The 11,940-nt window shown below is 36.8% G+C and overlaps 1 protein-coding gene across 4 annotated transcripts in view; it reads right to left on the minus strand.

Moving 5' to 3' along the window:
• Positions 1 to 11,940, minus strand: part of TMEM131L (transmembrane 131 like) — an 80,936-nt gene that overhangs the window by 15,845 nt on the left and 53,151 nt on the right. For 2 of the 4 annotated variants that reach the window (XM_063422935.1, XM_063422934.1), the window contains exons 15-24: positions 11,753 to 11,822; positions 9,666 to 9,783; positions 8,953 to 9,091; positions 7,838 to 7,947; positions 6,168 to 6,240; positions 3,970 to 4,112; positions 3,226 to 3,368; positions 2,725 to 2,911; positions 1,460 to 1,645; positions 425 to 574 (exon numbers count right to left, since the gene is read on the minus strand). In XM_063422935.1, coding sequence (XP_063279005.1) covers positions 425 to 574; positions 1,460 to 1,645; positions 2,725 to 2,911; positions 3,226 to 3,368; positions 3,970 to 4,112; positions 6,168 to 6,240; positions 7,838 to 7,947; positions 8,953 to 9,091; positions 9,666 to 9,783; positions 11,753 to 11,822 — 1,319 coding nt within the window. Of the gene's footprint in view, positions 1 to 424; positions 575 to 1,459; positions 1,646 to 2,724; positions 2,912 to 3,225; positions 3,369 to 3,969; positions 4,113 to 6,167; positions 6,241 to 7,837; positions 7,948 to 8,952; positions 9,095 to 9,665; positions 9,784 to 11,752; positions 11,823 to 11,940 lie in introns of all 4 variants that reach the window. The other 2 variants (XM_063422933.1, XM_063422932.1) reach the window with 1 other exon arrangement.

Consider the following 11,940-nt stretch of genomic DNA (forward strand, 5'->3'; position numbering starts at 1 on the left):
GCTTTAGGTCTTCAATTTACCATGCCAGTTAAGCACATTCTAATTTCAGTGAGAATTGAGCAAGACTCTAAGAATTTGCTCAGACTTCCAACACACTCACACGCTTCACTGAGAAAGTGCCTAACTGACCACTAAAGAGATTGAGAACCATCAATGTATTTTCCATTCTTTCCATAGCTGCCACACGTGGTGTATACTTTACTCTCATCACAGAATTTTTACCTTATGTATTACTGGCAATATTCAATATTAATAAATCCCCGAGTTCCTCCATTCCTCCTGGGTTGAGGTGGAAGTTCTCTAAAGAGGCTGCTTAGAACAGTGTCTCCTTTAAACCAGTCCACAGCAATATCAGAATACAGACAGAAAGCACCACTCCACAATAAAAAGGGCAGAAAATAAGAAAAAAAAAAAGTATTTTTACTTGTAGGAATCAGAGCTGATTATGTCAATAGAGTTGCTGTTCTGCTGTGGTGAAGCACTAGGATTTGGCCTCTGTCTTGATTTCATGAACTCTGCTAGGATATACTGGGCTTGCTGGAAGGCTATCAGAATCACTCCGAGCAGGGACAAACTGCCAAAGAAAACAACAGATACTGGTGTCTACAACTTTCAGGAATATTCAGTGAAAGAGTTAAAAAGCTTCTAACAAGATACACTTTTCAAATATTTTGTTAGTATATTCTAAGTAAAAAGACAGACAAGACACTCAAAATGCAGCTTTGAAAATGATAGTTGTAATAGTATTTTCTTTTCTTTTTTTCCTCATAGTCCTTACTAGTTATTAGCTGTATAAAATAACTCAGTTATGAGCTTTACAAAGAAGAAAAATAAAACACAAAAAAAGTTCATTCTAAAAGAGATAATCCTTGATTTGAAGATAATGTAGGAGTAATGTAGAAGTACAACACTACTGTGTTGTAATGAGTCTTACATCATACTATGATACTTATCAGTCTGCTGTTCATTCATGATAGTCATTGTCATTATTTTACTATTTATTAATTACTCTTTCTTTTCCTGAGAAAATGCTGGCATTAAATGAGCTACAAATGCCATCATACTTCTGAACTAAAAATGTAGACGCAAAATATCCTCTCTCACCATGGTGTATTAATTGCATCAAACATATATGGATCAAAACAAAAATCTTTCTAATTCATCAAACCACCTTCTCAATCATGCAGGGTAAATTCCGTTAGCAGGAAAACAGAATGAAAAATTCCCGTTTTTTCAGATTCCTGTAGTCTTCTTCAGTTGCATCTAGAACCAGGCATAGTGGTCACTGCTGTTGCTTCATCTGTGCCCTGACTGTTTCCAGTGTCCAAACCACGCAAGCAGCAGCACAGTGTGCATGGGGATCTCAGTCAGGGATGCATCAGAACGTGTGTGTTATCACCACAACATTATCACCACTGCATCCTGTAGGAACTCCGGGGAGCTGTGAGGAAAGCCTTACCTTACGAAGAGGACAGTGAGCCTCCAGAAAGACTCTTCCCAGCTGGGTCCTGGCACCACATCCGCACACAGCGGTAAGAGATGGTGAGGGAGAGTCACGTTGAGTGTGAAGTGGAACTCCAAATCAGCAGCAGTCACCAGCGTGAGCTCACGAATTACCCATGAAGATGTAAAGTCAGGAGTGAATCTGCCAGGAAAAACAGAGGTGGTGTTTTTCATTGTTAGGCTGAATTTTATTTTCTGAAGTCACACTGATACCAAAAATACAAATAATGTGACGATGACAACAACAACAACAATAGTAAGTATAAAAATTCATTTAATAGTATTTGCCAATAATTTAATAATATTCTTAAAATTACTAATATATTGCCTCATTATTAATATGAAATATTAATCTATGCATCTAATATTAATAGTTTAGTTACATGAAAAATATTAAATATTATTTAATAATATTTTTTAAAGCACAGTTTAAAAAGTGTCCACTATCTCCTTAAACTGTGAAGGTGGTATCATGTGATCTTAAATTTGCAAAATATGTGGGTTTATTGTGACTCTTCACAATACTCTTATTACTGTGACATGTTTTCCTTTTATCAAGGAAATGCATACGATCAACTCAGATTAATTAACAAAAGCACAGCTGTCCAGCATACAGTCAGCATGACTTCAGAAAGGGTCAGGTACTAGGGTATAAAGCTGGAAAGATACAGAAAGCAGAAGAAACACAATATTTGTCTCTTCTTCCACTTCCCTGACCCATGTTATTATGTTATTGATTGCCAGAAGGTATAACTTGCCTCTCCCATCAGCAGAAGTGAAATTTGTTGTATAGAAAACCATAGTTACTTTAACACAAAACATTACTTTTGCTAAAGTCGCAGTATCTTTCACTCAAGGTTAGTTTAAAAAGTTTAAAATCAGTTTTAGACTATGTGCAATGTTGGGAAAACATGACTAGATTGTGGTTAAGCTACTTGGAACAAACTTACACTATAACAAGCAAATCAAAAATTGTGCCAACTCTTTTGTTTTAATTTATTGCTTCATAATGCAATGATAAAAGCATGTATGCTTCTTTTTAAAAATAATGGGTCATATAAAGAACCAGTATTATATTATCCATTTGTTAGTGTTATCCTGAGGGAAACACTTACTAAATTTCTGTTCAGAATTTTGTGTGTGGTATGCTATTGGAGTGTCTGTTTCTGAAATTAATTATTTCACTTCAGTTATTTTGTCAACAATTTTGTTTCTGCTTACACAATGCTGATTTCTCGTGATGAGTTCTGAGCCAGGAAAAATTCCTGACAGTCTAACACTTCAAATCCATATCCTTGGCAACTGTAACCATTGATTTTCATTGATGAAATTGTTATAGGAAGAGGCCCAATGTTCTCTACTTTGAAGTTCTTCGTAATGGATAGAATCTGCTTGCTGTCTTTCAGTTCTTAAAAGGAAAAAAAGAGAGCAATTATTTTACAGAACACAAAATTATTTTCTTACACTTTTAAACAATTTTTATTTACAATTGAATAAAAACAATCCCTATGTGACCAAGATGTAATACAGATTGTAGCAGTGTATTTCGAAAAATTTTAACTATTTCAAGTCAGAATTTTGACAAAACAGAATCTACACTTTTCATAGCCAAGCTCTTCAGTTTTTACCATTCTGTTTATGTAACATGAATGTCCTGTATCAGTACCAGTGCAGAGCAAAGCAGCCAGCTGCACAACCAGAGACCTGTGTCTCCTTACTCACGTCGTCTGCAGTCCATCAGTGTAGCTTCTGGCACCTTAAATCGAAGGGATCCTCCAGCACCAGGGAGTCTTCCCCCTACTTTAAGCAGTTCTTTGGCTCCAAAGCCTTCTACACTGACCACATCCAGAATGGTTAAGTTGTTTCTGCCATAAAATAAAAATCAAGCAATCAGCCACTAAAGCACAAATTAAGTTTGCAAACTCATGCCTTTGCTCCCTAGGTGCCAAACCAAGACAACAGTGTTTCGGTAAGAGAATCAGTGGCCAAACCTGGACAAGGTTCCCCCTAAACAGAGACAGCACCATTCCAGAACCAGCCACTAGTGAATTTCACACAGTGAAGGAGCAAGTTTAGCAACCAGTGCCACTAGGTAACAACTGTGCCACCTAGTAAAAATGGCTGCTTCTTCAATAAACTCCCTTTTCCTGCAAAGGCAACCAATGTCTGGCTCCATAAAAGACTCACTGGATCCATAACTCCTATCATTATGAAGTCAGGTTGAAAATAGCAAAGTCATGTAATGTGTTTCTTTCTTAACTTAAATAGGCTCAGTATAGTGATATGCATTTTATAACCCTCTGACCACATATCAAGAAAATTAATGACTGAGACGTAAGGCACAAACACACTTAAAGCAATTTTTATTAAATCAGAGGTATTTTGACTATTTGTCTATGTGTTAGGACTTTGCAAATTCATGTTTACATTGAGGTGCTTGATTCTCACAACTAAAACTTGGCTTACCTGATTAAAATAAGGGAAGCTACTCTTTTGTAGTCAAGGGGTGTAAAAATTACACCAACTTTTCTGGTTTCGAGTGGCTGTAAACTTAACCAAAGCATCTCAGAACTGCACTTCTTGCTGATGAGGCCCTCTTGATGTGCATTCTGTTAAACAAAAAATGCAGTTCTTACTCACAGAAAACATGTGTGTTTAAAGATGTTAATAAAGAAAGCACTGTATCACTACTTAGCATCACACAGAATATTTTTGGCATGGTACAGAAACTGTTAACTAACTTGCTATACCAAAGTCTTCCCCTTTTACAACATAAAACATCAGATAAGATTGTTTATTTGAGCAAAAGTTCATATTACTGCACTTATTATGAGGAATGTATTACTTCATTATTTAAAACAGCTTCTATTTGCTCAGATGGAAAAGAAATTATATAGTGTCTTTCATATTCAAGGAATCTGAAGCACTTCACAACACAAGAACTGACAGTGTACTGATTGCACAGGGAAATGTGGCAACCATTATACCCTCAGTGTATGATTTACAACTTGATTGAAGTGAAAAAGGGACTGCTGGCAAATATACCGGCCATTTGAGTCACTGGAAAGAAGCCAAAGAGAATTCTCTACTATATTAATTGAAAACCAGAACTAGCAGAAGTGTACTTAGTCTGGAAATAATGCAAATTTTTCTCTAATTTTATTTTATTTTTAATACTATTATTCTTTCTGCCTTTCAAAATGAAAATAGTCCTATTACTTGCTCTCCCAGAGCTGGGGGTCCCTTCTTAGAAATGGCTGATCAGATACCTGTGGCAGTCAAAAAACCCACAAACATTCCAAAATGGGCTCTCACTTAGTTGTTTCTCAGTTTATGGGTGTTGTACTAACAGCTTTTCTGATCTTTTTCAGTTGAAAATGTTTTTATTCTTAGTCTATTTTATGAAAAATAACACACAAAAACTATCAGAACCTGCATTTAATAGTCAGCATTTATTAAAAGTAAGCTATGTATGGTATTTGCAAACTTCCCCACGTCGCTCCCTACAAAGATGAGCCTAACAATTCACTGCACATAAACTGACTAGGGAAATGATGACCAAAGCAAAAATTTAAATATTAACAACTATTGATTTGGTTAACAAGGCAAGATCTGTCTCATATGTGCTGAAAATGTATCTAACCATGCATGTTCCCCCTAGCTCTTCAAATCTAATTAAAAACATGTATTGCACACACTGATGTGAAGATCTACAGCTATTTGTCCATTTGGCCAAGTGTGTGGGACTGCAGAAGCTCACTTCTACCCCCATGCTACCTTCCCTTTTTCAGAGTGTGCCTACAGCTAGGAGTTATGAACTGCTGTCTCCTCTCTTTTACAACAACTCTTAGAACTGTTGCCAGAAAGGAAAAGTCAGCTTTGATTAGCCTAGCAAACATACTCTTTTCCTTTTACAAGGTACAGATATTTCATTAAGATCTTAAAGCATATGTGCAAAAATATATCTACACAGGATATTAAAGATGAAGCTGCAGCATGCCCAAACAGCAAGGAAAATACACCAGTTCTAGGCTTCTGCACAAACCAGAAATCTTAAGAGGAAATTCTCCATGTATTCTGGATAATACTCTGGTCACCAGAATATGTCAGCATCCCCGACACAGCATTTTCTCTGTCATTCCTGACACAACACCTCAGGGTTCAGAGTACAGCTCAGCACTGGTGTGCCACCGTCAAGTGTTACCACACTCATGCAAAAATTAGGCAATGGGAACCAGAGAGAACCGTGACATTCCAAACCTGAATCCAGAGGTTGCAATGGCATGAAGCGGAGATGCAGAAATCCTGTCTCCTCCTCCCTTGAACTACCCGACACTACTTCTCTCTACTGAGACGATAACTGGCCAGCTCCTGACATCACTGACTCCACAGCCCAACACTTCATGGTCGGCCTGGAGCCAAAGGTGAAGTCCCAACAACACATCCACACTTGCAGGCATGCATGCACTGCCTCCCTACAGCTGTGTTCAGAACTGACTCAAATCCTGGAAATAATTAACCGCAAAGATACAAACCTGATGAAGAATCAAGAAAACACTGTGAAACCGCTTTAAGTTGTACTTGGGAAGAACCCAGAAGTAGCATAGCTAGAAAAATCTTTCTCTAGTTTATCAGACCACTTCTACCAAAATTAGCCATCTTACCCTGTGAGAACATTCATCCATTAGCCTGAATTCAGTGGTTGTGAAATTAATAGCTTGCACATTTATGCCGAACCTAAATAAACCAAACCAAAAAGTTAAGCACTTGACACCCATCCTGTCAGAACTGTATTGACTTATTTTTTACATGATGCCATCTATTCTTAAATAAGGACTATTTTTACAATTGCATTTTGGCAATGTGAAATATGGTGATAATGTGGGTCTGCATTTCAAGGACTACACTACAAATCAGTTTTATGTGGATTCCACACATTTGGAAAACAGACAAATGGCTGGGCATTTTAGGTCAGTCAGCACAGAATACTGTAAAAGATCACAATCAAGAAACAGAATTTCTAAGCCACACAAACACAAATTCCCAAAGCTCTTTCTGCTCGCATAACTGTTAAGAAACAATCATTATTAAATCTTATATAATTTATTCAATTATCCCTCTTTCTGCTCATTATTTATTTGGAATAAATTCCTATTTTCCATCACATAATTTGCAAATCAAATTCACTTAAAGGAATTGATTTTTCTGCCCAAATGCAGATTATAAACATTTCACATTAGTTATTAAAAAGCAACATGAAAACCAACACATAAAATATGGATTATAGTGGACTAATGGACCTCCAGCCACTGAACTGAAAACTCACTTGTCACAACTATGACATCAATTTAAAAAGAACCAGGTAATGGATGTGGTTTCTGGTGAACTTAGAAGATCTGCAGAAATGAAAGTGTGCAAATACAGAGAAAATGTAATTGCAAACCACTAGAAAGAGTCTACATGGAAATCATATTTAGTATGCAAACAGATGCAGTTACTAATGTGCATATAGATGCACAGTCATATATATGCACATGCATGTACCTATGTAAAGAAATTAGGTTAAGGAAGCAATTACACAGGGACTGGGACCCCAAATAAGAAGTTACACCTAAGCACAGGAGTAATCCCACTGCCTCTAACCACACAGTCCTACCAGCTAAAACATTTTTTCAAAGGTGTGACAGGGCTTGTATTGGTGAACTTCAGCTCACGCACCAGGTCCCTGTTTTTGTTCATCTAACTCCTCTCTAGATTTCTCATTAGACCATCTCAGTTCTAAAACAGAAAGTCTAAAACAACACAGAAACTTTTACTTAGCTGACCCTAAACATTTATCTTGAGGTCACTCCTTCTGGACCTGCGTTTTTCTTCCTGACTCGTGTTTCCTCCTCAAGCAGGGTTATTACCTAAGAAAAGGCTAAGAAGAAACCTTTTCCTGGTGGGATGGTTCAGATACCTTCTTTTCACTGATCTATAGATACCAACTAGCACTGTGAGGAGATGCACAATCCCAACTCTGCAAGCTATTCACCTCACCTGGGCAGCTTGCACTAAGCCTCAGATCCTAGAACATGACCAACTATAATTTATATCTGCCAGACTTAAACTTGATTAAAACATGTCCAATGTATGTTTTATTAATGATGAGGTGCATTACAAAGGCATGTAGGGAGCTGCCCTGAACATGGCTGTATCTTTCAAAATGGGCCAGAACTAATCCCCACCTAAGCCACACTTCGAAAAACTAAATAAAACCCAGTCAGTAACAATCATAAGGCATAGCAAATAAGATCTTTTAAAAGGGAAAACAGTATCCTGAGATAGTTATTACCATTTGTTCAGCAGACTCAGTGAAGCTTGGGGATCAGGGTAGTAAGAAAGAGGCAGAAGCTGCAACATAACTGGGAAGGATGAAGGGTTTCTTAGTACGAAATATTTTACCTAAATAGTTTGGAGGGGAAAAGAAAGAGTTAAAAAACTACATATGTGAGAACTGGTTGCTAAAATAATTCAGCACTGGCAATACAATCTGCATTTTCAAGGGACTTCAATCTGGCTACTGTCTCAATGCAGTATAATCATACATGCACATGACTGCATGTAACAGCAGGACTCATCACCCCAATGTCATCATTTGTAAAATCAGCTAAGAGTGCATTTTGAACCATGAGTACAAAAATACAGACTGCCCCCGCTCTCCAAACAACCCTTTCATTTGGATTTTGATTTATGCAGGCAGATGTGAACAAAGCTCTTGCATAGAAGAAAGTTAAGTTAGTGAGGTGCCACCCTTTCTTGGAGAAGTCTGAATGCAAGCAGGCTATAAAAATTTCTGTAATGACTAACAATTACATTGGACAAATTGAATATTAAGGTAATTCACAATATGTGCATATGAAAACTATTTCCATATGACTGGTTCTGGCCTAGGCTAGGTTAGTAGAGACCTAAATTGGACCAACAAGAAAGAAATAAATGTTGGTGCGGCTGGAAGATAATTGCTCTGCAAGTGTTGTATGCCTCATAAGTGTTTTACACACCTCTATTACACAAGGCAGTGGCATGAGGAAGACCATCCTCTATGGCCTTACATCATTAATACAACACACCCTATCCCTAGTCCCATGTTCCATTATTTTACCACAAGCATGTAACTTATATACACAAGCGAACACAAGGGAAGTTTTAACAATTAAAAAAATTTGTTAGTTAAAACCGACACTGTTTTACTCCTCTCCCTGTACAAAAGTATTACAACTAGGAAGCTAGAAAACTTATCAAAGAGCCAAAGGGGTACAAATTTAGAGTCTTAACCAAGATCAAAACACCAGTTCATGAGCAGTATGAAAATGCTAAGCAGCACCAAATATTAACCACATATTTTGCTATTTAAACAAGCTAAACATACATAAACTCAGAAAAAAAGGTAGTAACAACCATCCTCACCATACTACTTTTAACAGCTGTGGCATTAAAATTGAGTGTAAGGCCAGGCTCTGTAGTCAACCGTGGCAAGAAAAAGGCAAAGGATTCCTCTTCAGAGTTCTTCTGCTGAGTAAAGCGAGCTGATCCTAAAATACTTCTCCTGCTTTATTGGCAAAAGTAGAAAACTTATTAGTTAGTTTATTCTTTTTCTTTCAAACAAAGAACAACAGCAACAAGAAGATGATTTGCTAGGACTTATAATTACATCAACTTATCCTGCCTTGAAAATGGTCTCTACAAAATCAAGTTCATAAAGCTGTAGCCTAGTAACAGAGAGTCAGCATAACTTCTGTTTATGTAGGCCAGGGACTAAAACCTTAAAAGTCATTCAAAGACCCTGGGAAGACTGCTATGCCACCTGTTGATGAAGGACTTCTGCAACTCCCTAAATGAGCTGGACTGCTTTCATGCCAGGCAAACCTGGTGAGATAACCATAGTCAGAATATTATGTACATTCTAAGCAGAAAAGCTTACTTGTGGCTGGCAGTGCCTTGAAATGAAAACTGGGGGTGTTTGGAGTGCTCTGAAACTCCACGTGCTTCAGGAGAACTAACTTAAGTAGAAAATGGTCCAAAATGTTTTCTTCTAATTAAGAATACTTCAGAACAAAAATATTCTTTCTTACAACACTGTAGTGGCTTGAATTTAGAACCTCAACAGATTCTGTACAGACCTGCATGCTTCCCCACGTCTGATTTTTTGCCATCTTTCATAAAGGTCACTTGCAAGCTCGGAATCCACGTCCCAGGCAGAACGGTCCAGAGAGAGACTCTTCTGCCAAAGCAGATTTGCTAGAAGGATAATAGATTTTTCAGATTTTACAGAGATAATATTTGGTCCTTCCATCAATCTGCTTCTGAACATGAGTAATCAGTATCTGCAAAACGTCCAGACCCAAAAAGGCAACCCATTTTTCCCCCTCAAAGTGAGAATATGTGAGAGTATATATTATTTTCCATATCAGATTTGCTTAAAGAAATACTTCTGCAAAGCCTAAGTAACGGTACATGCAAACAAGAGAATGGATATTGCACAGCCTGTTTATGCTCTAATAAGCCCTTTTCACTGCTGTTATTTCTAATAGATGCCATTGAAGAATAACTATTTTACCAGTAACTATTTTACACAGTACTTTCCACTGATGGCAGTAAAGTATCAAGATAATATATTACATGGTGGTACAAAAATATACTAGCATGGCACAACAGAATAATTCCTGTAGTTTGGCAAAAACAGTCTTTTCATTTTAGCTTCTTCTCTAGATGCTGACCATTTTCTCAAATGCTTCTTAAGATAAACTGCAAGGCTTTACATCAGTCTTACAGAAGATTAGTGCATTTTAGAAAATTATACTCATTGGTTCCAGCATTTTCACATAGCAAAAAGTAGTTAGAAAAGCAAACTTCTTTAGAAAGAAACAAAAATTACTCATTTTGAAATTGTATGTACTTTATTTTACAGTCCTTAATGTTTAAAGTAATGAATTGAGATTGGTGATTATTGGAATAATCCAACTACAATTTCTTTAGGTCAGTACTTTTTTTTAGGCCCATGTATTACACATTTCTGTTTAACAAATACTAATACCCTAAAGCAGAAGGCAGAATACCTGTAAGTAGAGATGTCATTATGTATAATTATGTGTAGAATTAGAATGAAAATAAAGTAAGCAACAAGGATTTGGTTTATTTATCAGTCATATTCCCTCACTGAGAGATTAAAAACAAAACAAAACAAAACAAAAAAACCACCACATTTGCTTGTAGGAGGATATGTACCTTAGCATGCAAGTGTCTCAATGTTCAAGTCCCATGTTTCTGCATGTCATCTCAATTCTCCTTTTCACATCTGACTGACTACTACTGCCTTCCTCATACCCTCACACAAAGATACATTTTAGGAAATGTCATCTTGAAAACACTTCCAGGAGAGTGCTCAAACATTTAAAGCCTATGATACCAGCCACCTTCTGAAACTCCTTACTGCAGAGAATAAAAACCACTGTTCTGAATCAGATTTTAACAGGTTCAACATTCTTTAGGCAGTATCACACCATGTAAGACCTATTACTATCACTGTATTTTGGTAACTGCCAGCCAGGTACTTAAAACAGCTCCCAGCATTACAGTATCTGAGGATAGATTCCTCAGTTCCAGAAAAAATGAGACCCCTTCTTTCTGTTTCATATGACACAGTGTTAAGGATGCTGTTTTATAAGCCTGATAAACCATCTTTTGCTGACATCTATGGAATTATTGCTGTGAGAAAGAGATAAAGAGAAGGCCTTCAAATTTAACTCTGGATACAGGCAGATATTGGTCAACTTTTTTTTTGGTTTTGTTTTTCCTCAAAGAACTCCCAGGATCTGGGCCCAGGTTATGCACATTTTCTAGTAACTTTGAGTTAGTGGACAGTTTTACCATTCCACCTAAACATCTCTCAAGAAAATTGGTATAAAGATAGAAAAGGGCAAAACATCACCAATGAGAACTCATAGGAGAGTCCTAAATACCAAAGTAAGTTCCAAGACAGATCAGTAGCTTAGCACATGCTATAGAATTAGATGTCTGAAATATTGCACCATGTACATCCTCATGCCATTTATATACTCACAGAAAAGTGGATTCTTTTAAAAATAAGTAAAATTAAGTATTTGTATGAACAATCTCAATATTCTCATTACAAGTCCTGATATATAAAATTAATTTCTACAATAAAACTACTGTCAGATGCAAAAAAAAAAGCCTTAGACAAGCTTACCTGAATCAGACTTTCCCAAGTAGCACTGAATATCACAGTGAGCAATTGCTTCAAAACTAAGATCTCCCTGCTGGAAAAGTGAAAACAAAAACATGACAAAAAAAGAAAAAATTTCAGTTTCTCAGTGCATCATTTTGTAGAGCCAAATAAGAGAATTAAGGCCTTGAATTAAAATAATTAAGTGCCAA

Source organism: Prinia subflava, chromosome Z (genome assembly GCF_021018805.1).
Source record: "Prinia subflava isolate CZ2003 ecotype Zambia chromosome Z, Cam_Psub_1.2, whole genome shotgun sequence".
NCBI classification, from domain to species: domain Eukaryota; kingdom Metazoa; phylum Chordata; class Aves; order Passeriformes; family Cisticolidae; genus Prinia; species Prinia subflava.